We start from the raw sequence: 24,394 nt of genomic DNA on the forward strand, positions 1-24,394 counted from the left end.
GGGGGGTGAGAGAGAAGGGGGGGTGAGAGAGAAGGCGGGGTGGAGAGAGAAGGGGGGGTGGAGAGAGAAGGGGGGGTGAGAGAGAAGGGGGGGTGAGAGAGAAGGGGGGGTGAGAGAGAAGGGGGGGTGAGAGAGGGGGATATAATGCCACACGTGTGGAGCATGAAAGATAAAAGCATGGATAAAATATCATGGGGATCAGATTGTCGGCATGTGACTAGGGTATATCTGTCTTTGACATAAAAACACACATGTAGCTTTGTATGGATTCTCATAAGCTTCTATGTGGAATTACAAAACACGCCAGACAGGAATTATCCAGACCTCGTTTTATGGAAATGTTTACTTCATCAAGTTCACAATATCAAGCCATCAAATAATAAATAATAAACGACAAATTGAGGACAAAAGCAACGAAGACAGGTTACCGTAGCTACCAAACATCAGAATGAGGCGGGTCTCTGAGGAAAAGGCCATGAGAAGAACAGAAACACAGCCTGTTTTTCTTCTTTTTTTTACACAACGTTCAAAATATGAGCACAGGACAGTCATGCTGGCACAGCTTGTTGGACATTATGTACATTTTCTAATGAAGAGAATCTTGTCTCGGGGTTGCAGCCATTCACTGCCCTGTTGATGGGAGGAGATTTGATAGAAACGTGTTGCTGCGGGAGAGGGCTGAGGGGTAGGAGAGGTGGGGGGTAATTGGGAGGGTTGTTTTGTCTGTTCTTAGGGAGGCTAAAGGCACAGGGGGTCCACAGAGCAGCACACATGTCCGTTCTGGAGAAAGAGAAAAAGGAAAGAGTGAAAAAGGGAGAGAGAGAGGGAGAAACAGGGTGTGTAAGTGAAGAAGGAAAAATGCCATCACAAAGCAGAGAGCTTTTAAGGTGTGTGTTTCTAACCTTGGACAGACATAGCGCTGCAGTATAAGAGGAAGATTGATTCCTATTCAACTGACTTAGTGCCAAAGGCTTTTGTAAAGCTTTGTGTGGTGTGCGTTTATGTGTCCCCCCCCGTGTCTATGCGTGTCTATGCGTCCGTGCTTATGTGTGTGAGAGTACATCTGTGTGTGTGTGTCTACGTGAACACGTCGTGTGTGAGTGAGATTGGCTGCGTGTGTATGCGTCTATGTACCTGCGTCTAAGTGTGTGGGTAAGATTGTGTGTGTGCGTCTCACCTTGCACTGACAGAGCGTGCACTCGGAGCCGTGTTTGGTCCAGGCGGCGCCGCTGTAGCGCGCCAGCCCGCTCTCGTCCACACAGGAGGTGGTGATGTCGTTGAGGGCGTCGGCCTGGCAGGGGTCGGAGACACAGCGTGGGCAGCACTCCCCCTCGGGCACCAGGGAGAAGTCACAGCCCCCGACGGGCTCGCAGGGCACGGACCAACAGTCCACCTGGCCTTGCTAGGACAGGACAGGACCAGGGGGGGACAGGACAGGGGGGGACAGGACAGGGGGGGACAGGACAGGGGACTTCAGTACACTGGACAGGCCTGGGTTAAGGTTTCCAGCAGTTTAGTTCTGCTTGTGTCATTTACATTTACATTTATTCATTTAGCAGACGCTTTTATCCAAAGCGACTTCCAAGAGAGAGCTTTACAAAAGTGCATAGGTCACTGATCATAACAACGAGATAGCCCCAAACATTGCGGGTAGCCAAAACATGAAGCATATACTGTGAAAAACCAAATAAGTGCCAAAGGCAAGAACCATAGGAGCATGTAGTTAAACAAGTTACAATTAAACAATATCCGAACCTCATGAACCTTCGGGTCATCGAAATCACACACTAAACACCAGAGCGGTCCCAGCCTATCAGACACAGCCCTGCAGAGGATCTACAGACATCCCTGTCCTGTCTGGAACACTGACTCAGAGATGGACAGCAGCAAGTCTGGGTTTCCTGGAGGCTTTCTGAGGCCGGGTGTGTGTGTCAGCACCTCCGGTGTCTGGGGACCTTCATGACAGGAACCCACTCACCGAGATAACTGATCAACATGAGGGGATTGGAGAATGGGAGGACTCCCACCACACGCACTCCATCATCCCCTCTATCTCTGTCTGTGTCTCAAAGCTGTGGAAGCATCAAGCTGTTGTGATGCCAACTGCTCTATTTTATCTGTTTTGAAACAATAACCACTTACTAACCATATGTCTTAGAGAGGAGAGAGAGAGAGAGAGAGAGAGAGAGAGAGAGAGAGAGAGAGAGAGAGAGAGAGAGAGAGAGAGAGAGAGAGAGAGAGAGAGAGAAAGAGAGAGAGAAAGAGAGTTGAATCAAGAGAAAGAAAGAGAAGAGGAAGAATTAACTGCCATGTGTTGGCTCATTTTCAGTTAAAATTTGTGAACAGTCAAGACCCCAGCACACACTGCATATCTCAAACAAACACACACACACAAACACACACACACTGGGATTCACCATGCACTGGCACTGCTGGCAGTGGTCCACCCAGGTGTCCCCGTTGCTGTAGGTGAGCAGGCCGTTCTGCTGGACACAGTGAGGGCTGAGGCGCGGGTCACACTCCGGGCAGCACAGCAGGTCAGCAGAGGGGCTGTCACAGTCACACACCATCCTCCTGCACAGCACATGGCCAGCCTGGGGGACGCAGGGAGGGGGAGGAGGAGGGGAGGGGAAGGGGGGAGGGGGATAAAGAGAGGGAGGGAGGGGGAGCGAGAGGGAAGAAGGGATACACGTTTAATTCAGGCTCATGAACTGGTCGAAAACAAAAGAACACTCCACCTCCCAGGATCCTCCAGTTCCTCACCTGACAGGAACAGACGGAGCACCTGTCCTCCTCCAGCACCCAGATCTGACCGTTGTGTTTGACCTTGTCGTCGTGGTGACAGTCCCCGGAGCAGTTCCGGCCGTGCGGGCAGTGACAGTCGTAGCCTCCTTCCACGTTAAAGCACACGGTGTCATTGGCACAGTTGTGTCGGCCTGTGTCACACTCGTCGATGTCTGGAGAGAGAGGCAGGAGGCAGAGGTTAAACACACCCTAACACACACCCACACCCTAACACACACCCTAACACTAACCATGTCAAGAGTATATCCAGGTTTGAACCTTTATTCATGTCTAAACAAGGTAATCAGTGGAAGTTTTTACCTTCACAGGAGTCCCCATTGGTTGAGAACATTCCGTTGTCATGGTAGCCATCGCGACATTCACAGTGGTACCAGCCGGGCAAGTTGACACAGGTAGCTCTGCTGTCACACTCAACGAACCCCTCCATACACTCATCAATGTCTGGATCCAAAAAGAAGGAGGGTTTCACACAGGTAGAAACGCTTGTTTGTTCTATCCATGTCATCTCTATTTCTGAATAAAAAATTCCCAGTCAGTTTAGATAGATTGAGATTACAGAAGCTCAGACAAGCAAAGGCCACACTGATGAGAGAGTGTGTGTGTGTGTCAGGAATGATGAGAGTGTGGGGGTGGCATTAATAATGTAGTCCACCTCTCTTCCTCGCGCACACACACACACATACACACACACATTCACACACCCTTCCCCCTACTCGGAGTGTGCACTGGCATTTGAGGAGGTGTGTGTGGAAGCATTAGCTCCTCCCTCGGCCTCCTGGGAAATATTGATGTGGTGTGTATTCAGGGCCTCTGTCTACACAGCACTGTGTGTAATCTATCTCAAAATGTCAGGCTGAACACACACACACACATACACATGCATTCAGTACTAACACACACACACACACAAATGTAACCAGTTCAACAGGCGCCTACAGAAATGTATTTTACAAAGTCCTGAGAGATGCATGAATGACAGGAATTTGGTCGTATGATAGCCTGACAGGTCCTTTCCTCCTCCAATCAGCACAAAGTTTAGGAGGCAGTGTTTCTGTGCTAACAAACCTACCCTCACCCACCCAGAGACTGCTGCCATGGATACTGGGGTGGGTTTTAGTGTTCAGAGTAAACTGTTTCATGTTTTTTTCTGTATTGAGACTCTAGAATAGTTGTTCTCCAGATGGCCTTTGAGAACTCATCTTAGGGTCAGGCAGCTGACAGCTTGACCTCCTAAAAAGAAGCTGAAATGGAGGTAAAGAGCAATTAGCATGTTGAATATGTAAGCCGGAGGGAGCTCATACATATGCAATAGTTCTGTGAGCTCGGAAACAATCTGAAGATTCCGACATTTTCAGGTTGTCTTCTGATATTTCATCTCTCCTTTCCTTTCCTCTTCTCTCTCCTCTCCTCATCTTTACACTTTTCCTCTTCTCTCCTCTCCTCTCCACTCCTCTCCTCTCCACTCCTCTCCACTCCACTCCACTCCACTCCTCTCCACTCCTCTCCTCTCCACTCTTCGTTTCCATCATGCATCCTTTGAAGTCAGTGCAGCCTTTATTGTGTCATTGGCCTGTCGCTCAGCAACACTGCGATTCACAACTTCAGAAGGTCAATACAAGAACACAGTGTGAGGCTGACCAGTCAAAACACACGCCTTCTTTGCAGTATTCTGGTTTCTCGCTTTCTCTCTCTCTCTCTCTCTCTCTCTCTCTCTCTCTCTCTCTCTCTCTCTCTCTCTCTCTCTCTCTCTCTCTCTCTCTCTCTCTCTCTCTCTCTCTCTCTCTCTCTCTCTCTCTCCCAGTGAAGCCCAGCTGTACCTGTCTCACACCTCCTCCCAGTGAAGCCCAGCTGTACCTGTCTCACACCTCCTCCCAGTGAAGCCCAGCTGTACCTGTCTCACACCTCCTCCCAGTGAAGCCCAGCTGTACCTGTCTCACACCTCCTTCCAGTGAAGCCCAGCTGTACCTGTCTCACACCTCCTCCCAGTGAAGCCCAGCTGTACCTGTCTCACACCTCCTCCCAGTGAAGCCCAGCTGTACCTGTCTCACACCTCCTCCCAGTGAAGCCCAGCTGTACCTGTCTCACACCTCCTCCCAGTGAAGCCCAGCTGTACCTGTCTCACACCTCCTCCCAGTGAAGCCCAGCTGTACCTGTCTCACACCTCCTCCCAGTGAAGCCCAGCTGTACCTGTCTCACACCTCCTCCCAGTGAAGCCCAGCTGTACCTGTCTCACACCTCCTCCCAGTGAAGCCCAGCTGTACCTGTCTCACACCTCCTCCCAGTGAAGCCCAGCTGTACCTGTCTCACACCTCCTCCCAGTGAAGCCCAGCTGTACCTGTCTCACACCTCCTCCCAGTGAAGCCCAGCTGTACCTGTCTCACACCTCCTCCCAGTGAAGCCCAGCTGTACCTGTCTCACACCTCCTCCCAGTGAAGCCCAGCTGGCAGGAGCAGGAGTCCAGCGACACACAGGACCCTCCGTTCTGACACAAACCTTCACACAACGCTGGGGACGAGACACATAATAGATCTGGTACTGCTGGCCAACAACAATGTGGCTGCTTCTATTAGTGTAGTCTGTGTGTGTGTGTTCTCACCTGTGCAGACAGTTCCGTTGCCGTGGTAGCCAGGTTTGCAGGTGCAGCTGTGGCCCCCCACAGTGTTGAAACAGATGGCATTTTCATCACAGCTGTGGAGGCCGCCCTCGCACTCATCCCGCTCTGGAAGGAGAACAGCAGCGTTAGCATGCTGCTGACACATTCACACATACACACACACACACACACACACGCATTCACAGACCTCCTGTGGTGCTCTCTCAGGGGACCCCTGGGTGTTTGCTGTAACACGAACTGACTCCCATTAAAACAGCTGACCAGTGTTACAAACCTCTCGTGCAAGCAGAGTCTGTGGCATTATAGACAACAAAAAGATCTCTGAGGTTGGGGGTAGGGGAAATGGGGGGGGGGGGGGGGGTGACTGCTAAAGTGGATGGCTTCCCAGTCTATCAGTAATTAATAATATGCTCCTCATGTGACAGGTTATTTGATTTTTTTATTGGGATCATGAAGGTTGCCATTTATCCATACCATCTCTTCACCAGCTCATTACAATTACGACGTCCTAATTAAGTTTGACTTCATAGCTCACGGTCTATATGCTAATATTGTATATATTTTTAGTGTCATTATGACCCAGCCCTTAACGAGATTTGAAATTAAATATTTCAACAGACCAAGGATAATCACAGCCTGCTGTGATGTTCACATTACAAGTCTGTTACTTTAATCACGGTGGAAGTTCTCACAGAGAAGACGGAAGGACACTTTGTGTTTTTATTTCATTTTGCTCTGACTCACGGTACAGGAAATAGAGAAACACATTCAGTCACTAGTTGGATTTTATAAACACCAATGAATAGTGCCTGTGCATTCAGGCTGAAATATTAATCGTGTTGGGTGAGTGATAAGACAAATAAATAATTTCTATGCTAATGTTTCCTTGCTTCTTGGATGATATCATCTCTTCCAACCACAGTCTGGGCTGTAACAACACGATAAGAAAGGGATGATAAGTAGCTCATATCATTAAAGCTTGGCCGTCAATCGTAACGTGTTGCGCTGAAGGTTTTTCATTAAGGGTCGGTCTGAGAGGAGAGGCGGAGAGGAGAGACGAGGAGAACAAACATTTGTAAACAAAAGTTTGTTTCCTCCTCCAGGACCACATCTCCCTCTCCGTGCCGTCTCTCCTTCTCTCCTCCACTTTATCCAGCTGCCCTGCTTGTTTACATCTCCATCTGTCCTTGGTTAAGTCCCTCTCTCTCCCTCTCTCAACACTTCACCAACACACCCACACTTCTCTCTCTCCTCTGTGGTGTGTGTACATGCTTAGACCATAAACTAGGAGCTGTCGCCGAACTACTGTTTGAAAGGCCAACATGTTCAGAAGCTGTTTCGAGAGGTCTAACCTGTTATATAGACCATGCACTGTGGAAGGTCAGACAGCTTATCTAGAATCAATACCAACCCCCTCCAACCACACCTCCAACACAAGTTCCAGCTCAGGTAGGGGGGGGGCACAGTGGTATGTGGTGTGTGTGTGCGTGCGTGCGTGTGTGTCCGTATGCGTGTGGGTTTGTGTCGTTTATGTGCATGTGTGTGTGTGAGTGAGAACGTGTGTGTTTGGTGTGTGTGCGTGTGCGTGAGGCTTACCTGTGCAGGAGTAGTCGTCAATGCGGATGTACCCGGCCAGGCAGATGCACATGAAGGACCCAGGGGTGTTAGCGCACATTGTGTTCTCCCTGCAGTAGTGCTTCCCCTCCGCACACTCATCGATATCTACAGGAACCACAGGACAAGCTCAATTATGCTTAGAGAACACCGTGGAACCTGCTGGAACCAAACGGGTTGCTGCCGTGATAGAATGTGTTTCATTGTGTTCATGATGGGATTCGTTGTGTTCCATTTTAAATTTAGATGTATTTATTCCGATCTTTTCACAGAGGGTTTTCCTACGAGGACAAAGGTTCTACTGAGCGCTGCTGTCTCTTTCTCTCCGTCTCTCTGGTTCTTTCTCCATCTCCAAAATGAGCCCCCCTTTCTCTGTCTTATTTCTTTCCATCTCTCTTTCCCATCTCTCTCTCTCTCTCTCTCATATTCTCTGTCTCTCTCTCTCTCTTTCTCTAGCTCGTATTCTCTGTCTCTCTCCTGCTTTCCCTTCTCTCTCTCTTATTCTCTCTCTCCTTCTTTCCTGATCTCTCTCTCTCTCTCTCCCCTTCAAGCTGCCACAGCCCCATCATCCCCTTATGTCAGATTCTCCAGCCTTCAGCAGGGAGGACAGTTTCTACAGGAGCTCCACAACTCCAGGCTGCTGCAGTGTTTTATTCATGGTGAGAGAGCGCGGAGACAGAGAGACACCATCCTGAGTTCAGAGCATGGAGATCCCTACTTGCATCAGTAGTCTGCATCACTCAGAACTCTCCAACCCTGCTTTGGCTCGTTGTAAACTCAGCAGTATGAATAAATTATATCCGCTGAGAACAGTTAACATTGTGGAAGACAAACAATGAAAACACGCGCAGACTACAGTACAAACACGCGGGCTAAAATGCAGGGCAACACTAACACAAGACATACCAAACACAGAACTAGACTTTCATCAGTTTGCTTACAGTAAAATAATACTTTTTGACAACAAAGTTAATGTCTCTCTCTCTCTCATTCTCTCTCTCTCTCTCTCTCTGTCACTCTGTCTCTCTCTGTCTCTCCACCTCTGTCTCTCCATCTCTCTCTCTGTCTCTCTCTCTCTTTCTCTCTCCCCCTGTCTCTCTCCCCTGTCTCTCTGTCTCTCTCTCTTTCTCTCTCTCTCTGTCGCTCTCTGTCTTTCTCTGTCTCTATCTCTCTATTTCTCTCTCTGTCTCTCTCTCTCTTTCTCTCTCCCCCCCCTGACTCTCCGTCTGTCTCTCTCCCCCTCTGTCTCCCCCTCTGTCTCTCTCTCTGTCTCTCTCTCTGTCTCTCTCTCTCTGTCTCTCTGTCTGTCTGTCTGTCTGCTGGAGCGAGGATAATGAAAGGCTCTTCTAAGAGGGCTTCTGAGGAGGGGGGGCCCAGCAGGCTCTGTCTGTCCCAGATGAGAGGAGTCTGTCTTCAGATCCAGTCTGCTGCTGCTGTTTGACAAGCTTTCTGAGAAGCAGAGGCTTCACAACCAATCAGCCTGCATGTGTGTGTGGACGTCTGCAGGTCCGTCTGTCTGCCAGCATGTGCAGGCAATTGTTTTAGCATCGTGCGTGTTTGATGTGCGTGTGCTTGTGTGTTCGTTATCGCGTGGTGCGTGTGTTACCATGGCAGTAGGCGCTGTCGTCCCTGAGGGTGCGGTAGCCGTTGTTACAGCTGCAGCAGGCTCCAGCCTCCAGGTTCACACACTCAGAGTTCTCCACACAGATGCTGCTGCGGCCCTCCCCGCAGAAGTCGTGACCTGAGCCAGGAGAGGAGCGCTGGGTACATCACACAGCAGGGCTCCAGCACAGGGGCTGGCATACACTGGGCGCTGTGGAACCCGGCTGCTTAAACTGACTCTTTTAAATCCATACCAGCCCCCCAATGGATGCCTGGGATCTCTTTTTCATGCACGGTGGGGCAGGATGAAGCTGTGTGTGTGTGTGTGTGTGTGTGTGTGTGTGTCCTACCTCTGCAGACCTTGCAGCACCTGTCGGTCAGGGTGATCTGCTCAGATTCTGGACAGTCCAGCTCTGGGCAGGGGGCTTCTTCCACTCTCCTCATGGAACGAGCCTGACCACACACACACGTCAGGGAACACACACAGCACACAGCTCAGAACACCTGCAAGGCTAAAACACACATCAGCACAACTAAGTGTGTGTGTGTTTGTCTAAACTCAGCATCATGTGTAACTGGACTGAACAGTGTGTGTACTCACCCTGCACTCAAACAGCAAGCAGTTTCCTGCAGAGTCTCGCACACTCCTTCTATCCCCTTCGACGTAGACCCTGCCTCTGAACAGACACACAGCTGCACACAGACACACACACACACACTCTTGTCATTGCTGAGCAGGATACCGGGTTCAAGGTTTGCACATCAAGGATGTCTCCTGTTGTTTCTCTTTCATTCCCGAGAGTTCCACACATTAGTTATCTAGCAGGGGCTTTGAAGAACAGCCTTGAAATCAGGCCTGCCTATGGATAGCGAAGGTATCCTAGCAACGCAGACATGTGGTCAGTTGTCAAGCAATTGCAGTCTCTGATTGTATGCATACTCTTCACCCGGTGTTATGGAGAGAACAGAAAGAAAGACAGAAAGAAAGAGAAAGAAAGATTTACAGTAAAGTAGAGACAGAGGGACAGCAAAGAAGAGAGAGACACAGAGAGAGAGAGAGAGAGAGAGAGAGAGAGAGAGAGAGAGAGAGAGAGAGAGAGAGAGAGAGAGAGAGAGAGAGAGAAAGGAAGACAAATGAAAGAAAGAGTGAGTGAGTATGAGAGTGTGAGAGAGTGGGTGGTGGAGGAAGGAGGAGTGCCATGTCAGGCTGGGTCTCTACTCACGCTGGCACTCCTTGCAGCAGGCACCGGGGACGTAGGAGGGGGCGGAGTCTGGAGGACACTCGGGAGGGGGGCAGGAGATGGGCTCACACTGGACAGTCCCATTCTGTGTGGGGATTGTGCGTGTGTGTGTGGGGGGGGGGGGGGACACATGTTAAAAAATATTTCACTAAAGATTGGATTGTCTGATTTGAGTTTGATTCCCAACTTGCACATGTGACCGGATGTTTATGGAGATTGGAAGAGTGTTGTGACTCATTGGGGAAACTTCAGAGACTTGGTGGATGTTGGAACTGGTTAGGTGTTGGGACTGGTTGGGTGACTGGTTTAATGACCGGTGTGTTAGCCCACCGAGCAGGAGCAGTTGGTGCATCCATCTGTCCAGCCCTCGTCCTCCCTGTAGAGAACACCGCTGCGGGTGCAGCTCTTCTCACAGTAGCATCCGTCCAGACCACGCATCTTCTCCTCCGCATGGGACAGCTGGACACACACGTCACACCCCAGAAAGACAGGGTCAGTGATGTCTTTCTTCTAATGTCTGTGTGTGCATGGGGGGTGGGGTGGGGGGGGGAGGGGGGGTGGAGGTGTCTGCTGTCTAGAAGGTAGGTGTCTAGGTGTATCTTCTAGGTACGTACCCAGGTGACTAAAGGTGTGTTTTGGAGGTAAGTACCCAGGTGATTGACATTTTACATTTACATTTAGTCATTTAGCAGACGTCTTATCCAGAGCGACTTACAGTACGACTTGGGCCTTGCCCAAGGACACAACGTAATTTGGCACAGCTGGGAATCGAACTGGCAAACTTCAGATTACTAGCCCGACTCCCTCACCGCTCAGCCATCTGACTCCCGATTGAAGGTGTCTGCTGGGTGTGTGTACCCAGGTGATTGAAGGTGTCTGCTGGGTGTGTGTACCCAGGTGATTGAAGGTGTCTGCTGGGTGTGTGTACCCAGGTGATTGAAGGTGTCTGCTGGGTGTGTGTACCCAGGTGATTGAAGGTGTCTGCTGGGTGTGTGTACCCAGGTGATTGAAGGTGTCTGCTGGGTGTGTGTACCCAGGTGATTGAAGGTGTCTGCTGGGTGTGTGTACCCAGGTGATTGAAGGTGTCTGCTGGGTGTGTGTACCCAGGTGATTGAAGGTGTCTGCTGGGTGTGTGTACCCAGGTGATTGAAGGTGTCTGCTGGGTGTGTGTACCCAGGTGATTGAAGGTGTCTGCTGGGTGTGTGTACCCAGGTGATTGAAGGTGTCTGCTGGGTGTGTGTACCCAGGTGATTGAAGGTGTCTGCTGGGTGTGTGTACCCAGGTGATTGAAGGTGTCTGCTGGGTGTGTGTACCCAGGTGATTGAAGGTGTCTGCTGGGTGTGTGTACCCAGGTGATTGAAGGTGTCTGCTGGGTGTGTGTACCCAGGTGATTGAAGGTGTCTGCTGGGTGTGTGTACCCAGGTGATTGAAGGTGTCTGCTGGGTGTGTGTACCTTGCTGGTGGTCTTGGCAAGCACATCTTGCAGCTCCATAATCCTCTGGACCAGGCCGTGGAAGTCATTACAGGTTGGGCAAGCTGAGGCCAAACATGAGCACGGTTAGGCAGAACAGCACATGGTTAACGACACACAACACGGTTTTTCTCCTGTGAGGAATGTCTTACTGCTGTTAAGGTCTGGACACTGGGAAAGGTATCCCTGAGGGGAGACCATCAACATGACGTCCTGCATTATACCCTGGAGAGAGGGAGAAAGAGAGAGGGAGGGAGAGAGAGACAGCATAAGGGAGAGACAGAGAGAGTGAGAGCAAGAGTTATCAGAGTGTTGTAGCTTTCACAGTGTGTCTACTGTTGGCAGGTCTGATGAGTGAAGCTTATGAGAAGCTAGCGACGCTGCTACCTGAACTAGCCATGTGTGTCGGCAACATGACAGACCCAGCAGAGTGAAACTGAAATGTGATAAGATCGTGTGAGGCTTCGCTCTGCCCTGACAGACTCGACACACACACACACACACGTACAGTACACGCAGACACACAGGTATGCACCCAAGCACACATGCATTCACACATCCACACACACGTGCACGCACACACTCAAAGGCATATCTGTATTACCTTGAAGTACCCATGGGCCTTGTTCCTCTGTCCTATCCAGACAGAGCTCCCAGAAGGGATGTCCACAGACAGGGCCTCGATAGTCCTCTCATAGATCCTGCAGGACAAACAAAAAAAGAGAAATGGATACCTACCCCAATTCATACACTCTCCATCCCTTCACCTCACCACCGCCCATACCACACCCCTCCAATCTATCCCTCTACCACTCCCTTGTCCACTCCCAACCCTCCAAACTCCTTCAATGGTTCCATCCCCCATCCCCCCAGCCTTCCATCAACCACATCTCTACCTCTCCACCCTTCAAATCCTCCCCCACCTGTTGCAGTCGACGTGCAGCACCAAGTGAGTGGCGCTGACTGCCAGGGACAGCTTGTGCCAGCGGCCCGCTGCCAGTGCGTAGGGGAAGGTTTCAGTGCGGGCCTGCTGGTCGTGGGTGAGGTAGTGAAGACGGATCTCACTCCTCTGCCCACTGGCCTCCAGCTCCAGGTACCTTCAGAAGGGACACATTGATGGATTGATTAATTGATTGATGAATTGGTGGATTGATTGATTGATCGATTAATTGATTGATTGATTGATTGATTGATTGATTAATTGATTGATTAATTGATTGATTGATTAATTGATTGATTAATTGATTGTTTGATGGACTGATTAATCAATTGGTGGATTGATTGATTTATATGGCTTATTTGATTTATTAGATGTATTTGTTCAGTTCTCCATTCAGAGGTAAGTGTATGAACCAAGTTTAATCAGTTGAAAGATACAGCAAGTTGCAGTATATTTAAGATGAAGTCTATTTAACGAGTGGGTGAAAAATACAACCATAAAAACAGCAGCCTGCTCGAAGGAAAGCCTACAGACGAATGTGAGAAGCACTTCCAGAAGGTGGAAATGCTCAATAACTGAGATTGTGAGAGACTGAGAGACTGCGAATGTCAGTGAATGAAAGTGTGACAGAATGAAAGTGTGAGAGAATGAATGTAGCTGTGTTTCCAGACGGGGATCTCCTGAGATAACCCATGGGTCTGTGTGCTGAAAACCACAGGAAGGACTGAACTGAGAGGTGAAAAAAGGATAGACAACAGAGGAGAAACTGAGGACACTGCAGATAGGAGAGTGATAGATGAGTAATGGGACTAAATATAAATAGAAAGAGGCTGCTTGGCAAATACGGAAGGGCTTTCTTGAGGATAATTTTTTGGATATTGGGATTAAGATTGTTGGATGAGGAAAAATGAAAAATGCTACAATGAAAATAAGACTTAACGGTAATCTTTTCTTGGGTGAAACCAGACATGAACATAACACATCTTCAGACAGTAAATGCAACTGTAACGATAGAATAATGTAATGTGAACATTACCCGCTTTAAACATGTGGTAAGCATAATAGGATATGGCTATTACTGATAACATGTGGCAAGTCTCATGAACTGCACAGGCATGGCACAATGTTTCCAAATAAATCTTGTTATATGTCTAGGTTTAGTAATCATATAAAGCATAATTTAGTCAGAACCATTCATATGACTAGTGATATTGTTGATGGCAGGGGTTAACCTCCAGCCCTAGGTATGCCAGATATGCTAGGTATCCTAGCTATGCGAGGTATGCCAGGTATGCTAGGTATGCTGGGTATGCTAGGTATGCTAGGTATGCTAGGTATCCTAGGTACGCTGGGTATGCTAGGTATGCTAGGTATGCCAGGTATGCTGGGTATGCTGGGTATGCTAGGTATGCTAGGTATGCTAGGTATGCTGGGTATGCTAGGTATGCTAGGTATGCTAGGTATGGAAAGGGTAGTCTTACTTCTGCACTCCGTTGTGTATGGAGAGGAGGACTCCAGAGTTGAGTGTGTCTTGCTTGAAGGTGACCAGCACACTGAACTCTGACCTCTGTCTCAGCTTGGCCACGATCTGTGCAGCCACGCCCCCCTGAGCACGTACATTTCTCCAGGAGTCTGAGGAACCACAGAGGAGCAGGTTAATGACAGTCAAGCTCTGTAAACTAACAACAGGGCCAAACACAGTCGAACGGATCAACATTCTATCACACAGCGTGGGTTGACTCGGGAGAACAATACTAGATCATTTTACATTTTTACAAATGTTTTTTGAAGCTTCACTTGTGTGATAAGTAGCCCACCCAGATCCTTGAAAAGACTGTTAGAGAGAGAGGGAGATGAGAGAGTGACAGAAGATGTGAGCAGGGTGCAAGCAGGAGAGATCAAGTAAGGGAGTGTGACAGGGGCGTCAGAGTGATGCTAACTCTCTGATCTCTAGCTGTCTTTTGTATTCCCAATGGAGCCCCCCCCCCCCACCATCTCTTTATCCTTCTAAACCCTCCATCCAATCACATCCCTCCATTCCTCTCCCTGTTCTCTCCCTCCCTCCTCTCTCTGTGTTCCACAGACGCCTCTGCTGCTTTAATGGAGGCATCAATAAATGATGAAGTTTCTCATCACATCAAAGACTTCCTTTTTAGCCACAAGGGCTGCATGCGCGTAGCCATGACATCGTCTTTGTGCTACCGCCAGCCACACGCCTTGTCCGCACGAACACGTGTGTTCCAGCTGGAGAGGAGAATCTAGCACCACGACACAGGAACCGATCGAAGTTCCTTTCTCTAACAGGAACATGAGGCATTGAGGAACAAGAAGGAGCCGTGTGGAACACGGACACACACCTACACACAGACACTGAAAACCACACACAAGCACCCGGTACGAAGGCACCCCCACACAGACTGTCCTTCAGTCTGGCCATAGTGAAATACTAGCCTCAGAGATCAAAAAGTAAGAAATGGAGGGAGACAGATAAAGGACAGAGAAAAAAAGGAGAGACTGCATGTCCTACACTGTTCCAGCACCATCTGTCAATCACCCACGGAGTGTCAACTGTCCATCTGGGTTGATGGAGTTTCTGAAAACCCACAGATGATTACACCCACCCTCATCACATTATAACACCTCCCCCACTAAGTCCCGGTATCTATGTCTGAAGTCTGGCATTCAGTACATTTTTCAGAACACTGTGGAAAACCCAACATCCACACAGGAGAGATCAAACAGCATCGTGTCTTTGTGAGGAGTGATTGACGCCGAGACTAAACCAGCAGACTGCAGACAGACGTTCACGAGACAACCCCCTCCCCTTCTCCTGCGCCCCTCACCCTCTCCTCCCCCAGATTCTGTTTACAGATCTTCCGTGGCTTCTCGTTATTATTGACCCACAGACAGGCCCTGGCGCCATTAGGGAGCCAATCAGCTCCTCCAGCACAGCAGGCCTAAAAATAAGCACTTAGCAACTGCAGACCCTGCATAGAGGTCACATGCAGACCGCAGGAGGATCAGCCAGATACGTAACGCTTTTCTGCAGTTTGATCCAAGCCTATGTCGCTGGCTGGAATACCATCTCTCTGCCGCCTGTTTAACCGGGGTCACAGATCACAGCTCTGATAACATCCATCTTGTCGCGTCTTTCAATAAGACACAAAGTAATCCAGTTTCATGTGCAGAAATGTTCCAGTGTGCAGACCTCAAATCAGATGTAGGAAACCAACTGACCATCTGACTAATGGATACACACAGCCGGCTCACACACACACGCAGAGACAGGGGGCATAAGCTAACTGGCCGACAGGCACAGCCCAGTGTGACTGATAAGGAGATCCAACACAGGTCAAAGACAAAGACAGTGCCAGCCAAGTCAGACCACTAAATCCTGTCCTCATTCCTCTATCACATCTCTATCAATCCTCTCACCTACGCCCATCCCCACCCACACACACACACCCACACACACACACTCCACACCTCCATTGCTGTTCTCTAATCTGTCCCATCCTCCCCTCCATCCTTCCCTTATCTCCCTCCATCCCCGTCCATCATCTGCCCCTCTGCTGGCTCTGGGTATCCTCTGCGTCTCTGCTGGGTGTTGGCATGAGAGAGGCGAAATGCAATCTCTGTGTGTTGCTGAGGGATTGAACACTATGTCGGGCTGTCTGTAATCCTGCTGATTCTGGGAAAGGAGATCAATGCATCGCTCCAGTGTTTGGAGTTGCGCCCACCTGTTTTAATCAGGTCTGACACAGGCCTCTGTGCCCTGCATCCCAGCACTGCTGAGTGCTGGGAAAGGGAAACTCAATCTGTTTGTTTCTTATGGACCTGCACAGTAACCTCTCCTGTCCTTCAGGGCATGACACAAAATCACCCAGAACCATCCCACCCCCCCCCCCCCCACCACCACCCCCCCCCCCCACACACACACACACACACACAATCCCCATCACCACCCCCCCACCCCCCCCCCCCACACACACACACACACACACAATCCCCATCACCACCCCCCACCCCCCTCCTCCACATACACCCTTCAGGGGTTTCAGTCTTTGGGAGATTTCCTTTCCTGCTTCTCTTTCTGTTTGTTCCCTGGGCTCTGACTATGGGAGACCAGAGCTCATTTTTGTAATGAATTTGATTGGAATTCAGTTCAAAGTGGTGGGGTTCCTGGCTGTGATGTCACGGGACTCGTTCATTGAGGCTAGAGGTCATGTCAGGGAGTCAGACAGAGTGGATTAGATTGCTGTTTTGGATGTTTGGTTGATCCACATTTGTGAGAGGGAATAATATCATTTTCCAAATTGAAGGAGTGGGTTAGGGTTAGTGGTTGCCAATCAGCTTGTTCACTGAGGTTTGGCACCTATATAATACATATATTTGTTTGCTTTATCAATGCTCTTCAACAGGTACCAAGAGTAAGATGCAGATTTTACTATCCTGCATATCATTCAAATATTCTCTACCACAGAGAAAGACTATTATAAGTAGTCAACCAAGACGGCGAGTGATAGTGAGGCAGCTGTCGGTCGATCTTACCCTGGAACAGGAAGGCTTTGCTTCCGTTGTTTAAACCGTCGACTTGTAAAACTCCGGCATAGGACTCCCCGAGTTTCAGCTCATCCAGGAGGTTGACGTGGAGGGAGTCAAGCGCCAAGCTCCACACTGCAGAGTCAAACGCAGAGAAGTGAATTAGCACCTCGGACAGCGACAGGTTATGAACAACTGCAACTCAAAAAGTTCGCATTGCTTTTATGCCACACTTGCATCACAATGATTACCACCATATTCGTGGTATTGATTGATGAAGGTTATAACATCAAAGTAATTAGTCCCATAGCGATTGTTATCACTAGAAGTTATCAATGAAAAGCAAAATGTCATTTATTGTATTCGATAGGCCTACCATGTGCACCATATCAAATCGCTTACCCGAGAAGAGAAATATGCAGTGGAAGAAATAAAGTTTCACTCGTCCCATTGTGAGTTTTATCAGCCACTCAACGATAGAGTCCTAGAGGTCCATGCTTTACCTTCCACTTCCAATATACTGGTGTCGCTGCTGTTGATATTCAGTCGCCCGTACGCGTCTGATAAGAAACCCAGAAAGCGCAAATCACATCAAATATCTGAGGCAGGCATACTCGAAGCCTCACAGGCGAAAGCGAGAGAACTGTGTTGTGTCCAGCTGCCGTAATTAGAATTTCCCTTTAAGCCTGTGGAACGTGGAAAGGTACAGCCGCATCATCCGCGCTGTGAGGGCGAGAAAGGAGTGGGAAGGTGTGGGACTTCGGTCACAGGATGGAGGACTGTCTTTGCTCCAGTTTGGAAGAGCTGGGTAAAGCCATCTGCGTCTGCCCCCTTGTGGTGGATCTGGACCGTACAGGAAACTGTACTTTCTGAAGGCAGTTCATTCGTTCATTTGTACAGAAACAGGAGCAAAATAGCTTTAAACTTGAACGAACATTTTTTTATACTGGGTGACCAAACACACTGATCTAGAAAAATTCAAGAAAGCAGGGTTCTGGAATTTGATCGAGTGCGAAGATTTTTTGCTGTCGCTTCATCTCTTGGCAAGACAAAATACAGAAAGCTGCCATGAAATGCACCCCCTTTGTAACTTCTGGTCTGTATATCCCAGCATCAAATGGTTTTTAATGTACATTGAGCTGACTTGTAACCAGAGTAAGTTTCACAGATGTGGACCTTTCTTAGTCAGAGTTAACAGGGGGTGCATTTCTTGGCAAGACACAATACATCCCCTGCTAACTCTGACTAGGAAAGTGCCACATGCGTGAAACTTACTCTGGTTACTCATACTAGAACCAGTCAACTTATTGAGCATGCAAGCTCTTCAGTGGATAGATACTATACTGTATGTAGCCCATATGTGGAGATACACAGGTTGACTGTGGCTCAGATTAATCCATGCCCGTTAGGACTCCCCTGAGAGCCACGCATTGTTGTCCCCGGAGTCACATGTCACATGCGACCTTGAGAAGCTATGCAGGAGGAGGGGGTTGCCGTGGAGACATCTCATTAGCATACGCCTCCAGGGTCAGGTGTCAACACTTATGGTCATGTGACGGATGGCATTGGGAGCCAGCCAATCCCAAATCAGGTTTTGGAGGGGGCTGGTTGTCCACCCCCCCCTGAGGTGTTGGATCAGGAGTAGACGCTTCGGTACCAGACCAAGGCTTCAGGTCAGCGGGATAAATCAGAGGTAAGATCCACAGGGGGCAGAGGTTCCAACCTCTGCAAGTCACCCTTATGGTTAAATAAAAGGGGGAGGATCGGTAGGAGTGGAAAGAAATTTCCAAGACATTTGTTCTCACCTTGTCATCTGTCGTCAGGCAGTGCCAACATGTGCGGAGGGGGGGGGGGGGTAAGAGATAATTAGAATTTCCCAAAACAATCTGTTCTTCAGCATCACAGCACCCAGTATGAACTAGGCATCTAATGACTGCAGAGCCTAAGCAAACAGGGCATGCTTCCTCGAGGCAACATCCCAGGGTGAGCCATGGTTCTTGCATATTCATGTTGTTCTATAAATAAAATAGAAACGTGTATAGACCTTTTTACAACTAATGTCACAGAAGGCTTCACAGATGCCCATGGAACTGCACCTAAACCAACCCAAACCCTCAAAGAAGACAGGGGAAAACTACCGGGAAAACTCAGAGATAAAATGATGGAAACCTCGGGAGCACTTCAGTGAGGGATCCCTCCTCCAGAGATGGTTATGACGCAGAGAGGAGCAGACCACAGGCAGAATACAGTTTAGCGTTAAGACTACAGATGGATGGCAAAAACAAAGAGTTCTGCATAATTGCAGTGTTTGCTGTGTTCTGCATTTGAATGACTCCACAGTATTCACACTCATACAATATGTGAGTGTGGGTAGGGGAAGACTGGACGTGTTGAGAGCATGATCAGCTGGATCCAACATGTGTGTAGCTGGAACAACAGGCTGAGGTGTGAGATCCAACACATCCAGACTAGCCCCCCTTGACACCAGCCATAAATCACAGCACCCAGAATCACTCAATATACATCAATACACACAAACATCGAGATTTAATTTAAGAGAAAGGACTGGATGTGTTTCTGTGCATGTTTCCATGTGCCCGTATTTGTGTGTGTGTATGTGTGTGTGACTGTGTTCGTGACTGTGTGTGTGTGACAAACACCTTTCCCTCTCCATCTCAGTAATGCTCTAATCATGCTGGAATGTCTGGGCAGACTGACCTGAGCGTTACCATGGTGAATAGATCCACCATCCTGGCTTGGCTTCTAGGGATCAATGAACCCACTGATCACCTGCTGGGATTTTTATTGATCCCGACTCTTCTCAATACACTGAGATAATTAATAAAGTTTCTTGTTCAACTGGAGATATTACATTGATTTGTCAATTATACCACGAGATATTTATGTTGAGTAGATTGGAGTCTTTTTCTTCCCTGTCCCCAGTCCCCTCACAATAATATAATTTTGTCCCACAATGATCCTCACATTACAGTAAAACAAAGAATATTGCAGTATTATAGCGCCCTCTGCCTGCAGAAGGTTGTATGAACTGCATGCCATTGTGCACCTCCAGGCCTTCTGTTGTGCAGGTACAATGAATGGAAATAGCTTTGATAAACACACCTGACCCTTTATTAATGTGGTATTGTATGTCATCTGTACACCTCCACAAATCTGGCCTGCAAACATTCCCAGAGACTAAACATTCACTGTGAATTGATTACATTGCCTATGAGGCCTGACAGCAGTAGTAAACCTTACACTTACAGTTTTTGAGTTATACTGCCACCTAGGGGGTTGTAGAGAACGTAAAGCTCTTACAGTAATATGTTTTACAGGTCAGACAAGTCCATCTGCCCTCCAAAATCCTGTGTCATGGAAAGTGATTCACCATGACACACACACACACACGCATCTACTGTACATTCAACTGTACTCTGACAGCCGAATAACGAAGCATGAGTAACTCCACGGATGACGCTCAAACCTATGATTTGACGACAATGACGACTTAAATATTCATGGTGATGTCACATTTACATTTAGTCATTTTAGCAGACGCTCTTATCCAGAGCAACATTTACATTGATGGAGGAATTTTGAGAATTTGTCTTTTGTATTTCATACCTTTGGCAAAAACGAATTTACATTGAAATATTTAGTCCATGAATTGTATTCACAGGAACCCAAACCTAACAACAACTATCTATTATAGAGTGTTCTAGAGTATAATCTAGTGATGACCAGTGTTCTAAGAACCAGTGTTCTAAGAGTTTTAAAGATTAAGGATTTTAAGGAATATTCTGTGGACCAATGTTGTGTACAACCAGAAATAGAATAATAATATCATGTAAAATCATCTTTCTCCCCCAAAAAATTTAACATGGGTTTATTCTGTACCTGGACCTCTGTCAGATAAGGTAAATGCCAAGAACATGGTTTTCCACAGCCTGGACTTACCTGGACTGACCGTCGGCTAATGTGGACCAGTCTGAACTCCCAGGACACCAAGTACCTCAGATCACCTGAGAGAAAAACAGGTCAAGCACGAGACAGGGACGCCTTGTCTGGGTGGTCACTGTCCTCACATGTAGGACTAAGCAAAAGCTGAGCGAGCCCTAAAGATTTATAGCTTTAAAATTTTGCCCTAAGGGCTGAATCTGAAAAGACGAGATGGAGACCTTCTTGTTGAAACTGTATTATCAGAGGAACAGAACGAACAGAAATCAAATGACGTTAGATTTATCAGTATAGTTTAACCTACAGGCGACTCCTTGGTTGTCATGCTGATAGACTTGAGACTGCAGTGACCCTCCGGTATGTGTGTATGTGTGTATGTTATATCTCTGACGTCAAAAGGACATATAACGTCATCAGTTGCGAGAAGAAATGTCAAGGAATGACAATGACAATGCTGAAAAAATTGCTATAGCTTTCAATTCTATACAATAATGTATTAATCACATGGTGAGAGAAGGTCCTGTGGTAACTACATCTGATTCATCCAGTTCTTTCGCTCTTTTCCAATTAAGTGTGGAAAGGTCAATTTGTTGTTGGGACAAAGGTGGGAGGAGGACACCCAAGGCCCCTGGTCAGGATGAGCCACAATGTCCATGTGAGAGTCCAAACAATGACTCTAACATCCGGGCCCTGGGTTAGGCACTGACATGGCACGAGAGAAACCGCCATGTGCAGGATGGTGTGTGTGTGTGGGTGTGTGTGTGGGTGTGTGGGAGTGTGTGTGTGTGTGTCTGTCTGTGACAGAGGGGTACAAGAGTCAAGTGAGTAAGACAGTTGGGCTTTTAATAAAGTTCAGTCTGGCAGAACAGCGTAGGTAACTCTGCTGGTCTTTATATGACATGCATCCCTTCATCTATTTAGTCAACCTGATTCACCTTCTCTTATTTGTCCGCTTTTGTGTTTGTGTGTTTCAGATCACCCTCGTCCAACTACTCCTTATTGTGACTGGTCGGGTCCCAAGCTCCTGGGTTTGGGGGAGAGTTAGGATTAGTGTGAGGGTTCGGGTGAGCGTGACGGTTAGGGGAGGTTCCTTCTGCAGCCTTCTGGAGCAGACTGAAGGGTAAGGGTGATGGGGGGGCGGGGGGGGGGGGGGGGGGGGGGCGAGGTTGTCAAATTGAACTTGGACCTCTACACGTGTGCATAAACGTTACATTTACATTTAGTCATTTAGCAGACGCTCTTATCCAGAGCCAGTTAGGCAGGAACGGTTCAGACTGTGCAGTAGGCACAGCTGAAGTATTGAGCTCACTCCCCATTTCAAATACAAGCCATCAGAGCCATCCTAGTGCATAGTAATGGTTTCGTAGATAGATACTTTGACACACGCAGGTTTATCATCCGTATGTCACACAGAGAAAGTACTGTGCTGGTTGAGGCGCATGTGTTTTCAGAACGTGTAGCTCAGTGACGTCTAATATCTCTGTCTTTCCTGAATGTTCCCTGGGGTGGAATGTAGAGGGGTCGGGGGGGTTGTGTATCAGCTAGCGCAGCCAATGCCAATGCAGTGGACCAGTTGACCCACAAAATAACACAAACACACGCATGCAGAAATGCTGGAAACTGGCTGTTTCAGGCGTGCACCAACAAGCCTCCAATGACGTTCACAGTTGATGTCATAGGGCAGTAGTGACAGTTATCCAGGACCTCCAAGGCCTTTACCTGCGGCTAGGATTCAGACCCACACACACACACACACCCCTCCCCCACTGACTATCAAATCTGAGATACATCTGGATATTATTCTAAATTATTCTATTTCTATAGTAAAACTCCATTCATACCACATCATACATTTATATCTTAGCTCCAAATTGGATATTCAAAATCAATAACAAGATATTGGGTTTTGGTTGGGGTTATTGATTAATGATCAATGGAGTACATTTAGTCATTTAGCAGACGCTCTTATCCAGAGCGAGTAATCAATATTTCACATGGATCTTGTTACACAGCCGTGGCGTACACCCCAATTTTACATTTTTCTTGTGGTGTTGCGGCTTATAGCACGTTTTTATAACAAAACAACAGTATAAACACTGTTTTCGTAAATGCTATTTTAAACATTAGTTAATGCAATGTAAAACATAAATTTTGCACTTACTTTGGTTTTTGTACGTAGTTTGGAATGATCCGTCCACAAACAACATGTTGTGCAGACTTCATATTGGTCAAACTCAAATTGAAAGGGCTTACATATGTAAATTAATCCATGACGATTTGTATGTTAATGTATGAAAATGCCTTTTCATTTTTGGTACAAATGTCAATAAACCTTTTTTTGTGGACAGTTGTTCCTTATATAACCCTATTCAATCTATTTCACAAAACCACATTGGAATTTTAGCATGTGCATGAAAGGGAGAATTACACCGCCCGTGATAAAGACAATTACCAATTGTAATACAGACGTTTCGTTTCACTCGCGCTGCCATGTCCAGGCTGCCGTGAAATTGTCTAGTTTTGGCTTTAGAGATCAAAAGAAGTTTGTAAGCCACGCTTATGCCTCAACTTTTAGATAATGTTTAATTTAAATTTCTCTGTATAAATACTGCAGACTGAACCTAGCAGTCACTTTGTATTCACATTCCTTCGTGTTAAAAGTAAAGTTTAAATATAAAAAATGCCCTGCGATGAATCTGTAGCTGTGCCATCATCTTCTAGAAGATCTTAAACAAATTCCAAGAAGCTGGAGGTAATTGAACTCGCGAAACACAAAGGAAACCGTGCCGCAGCAAGAGAACATGGAGTAGATGAAAGCCAGGTTCGTCAGTGGAGACTCAGAGAAGATGACCTGAAAAACCAGTGGCTCTGGTCGACCAGTGGCTCGACCAGAGCCACTGGTCGAGCACAACGCTGCCGCTGGCCAAATTTAGAGATGAATATGGCGTCCTGGATCACAGCCCAGCGAGATGCCGGGAGAGCCGGGAGTACTGTAGCCATTCGACTAAAAGCCAGTGTAATGGCAAAGGAAATGGTACAAGCCCAGTCTAGGTCCATACTCGTTCATTGCTTGGTATCATTGTTCCCCTGTCAAGTGCGGCCTATATTCCAGTGCGGTTTATACTCAGATTTACGAAAAACAAAGCTTTTCAGTGTTACAAATGTGTCAGTAATAAGTGCATACCATGAATGACTGGACCGTAAACAATTGCATAGATGATGGCATGACAGAGTACACAAGAATGACACTGTACAGTTCATCTGAATATTTTTTTTGTGAATGAATATCATTAAGTGTTTCTACTGAGGTGGCCTCATTCCATTGACATAGGCTGTGGTGAAATAAATGATTTGTGAAAATACATCACCATGTCTGCCACTACCATGCGGTCTATTTCCCTATCCTTACTCTCTCTTTCTCTCTCTCTTTCCTTTCCTCTCTCCATCCCTCCCCCCGTCCATCCCTCCCTCCCCTCCTGGTAATAAATACATGTGGAATCATCACAGATGTCAGAGAGGGACCTTTGCCTTAAACTTTGTATCACTTTAAATAGCCAGCCTCCACAGTCAATCTCCAGCAGCACAGGATCCAGCCAGCCATCAGA

The 24,394-nt window shown here is 47.7% G+C and overlaps 1 protein-coding gene across 1 annotated transcript; it reads right to left on the reverse strand.

The window, feature by feature from the left end:
- Positions 1-324: 324 nt before the first annotated feature.
- Positions 325-17,500, reverse strand: nell2b (neural EGFL like 2b). The gene is made up of 20 exons (XM_067254371.1): positions 17,232-17,500; positions 16,839-16,964; positions 13,769-13,919; positions 12,271-12,444; positions 11,952-12,048; positions 11,500-11,572; positions 11,330-11,412; positions 10,207-10,335; positions 9,859-9,961; positions 9,237-9,328; positions 8,986-9,088; positions 8,640-8,774; positions 7,016-7,141; positions 5,402-5,524; positions 5,215-5,310; positions 3,106-3,246; positions 2,764-2,957; positions 2,418-2,594; positions 1,178-1,402; positions 325-780 (listed from the first exon to the last, which is right to left on the reverse strand). The coding sequence occupies exons 1-20, from the start codon at positions 17,278-17,280 to the stop codon at positions 739-741; spliced, it is 2,439 nt and encodes an 812-aa protein (XP_067110472.1). The 5' UTR covers positions 17,281-17,500; the 3' UTR covers positions 325-738.
- Positions 17,501-24,394: the final 6,894 nt, after the last annotated feature.

Source organism: Osmerus mordax, chromosome 17, assembly GCF_038355195.1.
Source record: "Osmerus mordax isolate fOsmMor3 chromosome 17, fOsmMor3.pri, whole genome shotgun sequence".
Lineage (NCBI taxonomy): Eukaryota > Metazoa > Chordata > Actinopteri > Osmeriformes > Osmeridae > Osmerus > Osmerus mordax.

Coding starts and splice junctions, on each gene's coding strand:
- nell2b (XM_067254371.1), bottom strand. CDS start 17,280: ATGGGACGAGTGAAACTTTATTTCTTCCACTGCATATTTCTCTTCTCG. Junction 12,445..13,768: donor ATACACAACGGAGTGCAGAA/GTAAGACTACCC, acceptor TCCCTTCTGAAG/GTACCTGGAGCTGGAGGCCA. Junction 9,962..10,206: donor GCACCAACTGCTCCTGCTCG/GTGGGCTAACAC, acceptor ATCCCCACACAG/AATGGGACTGTCCAGTGTGA.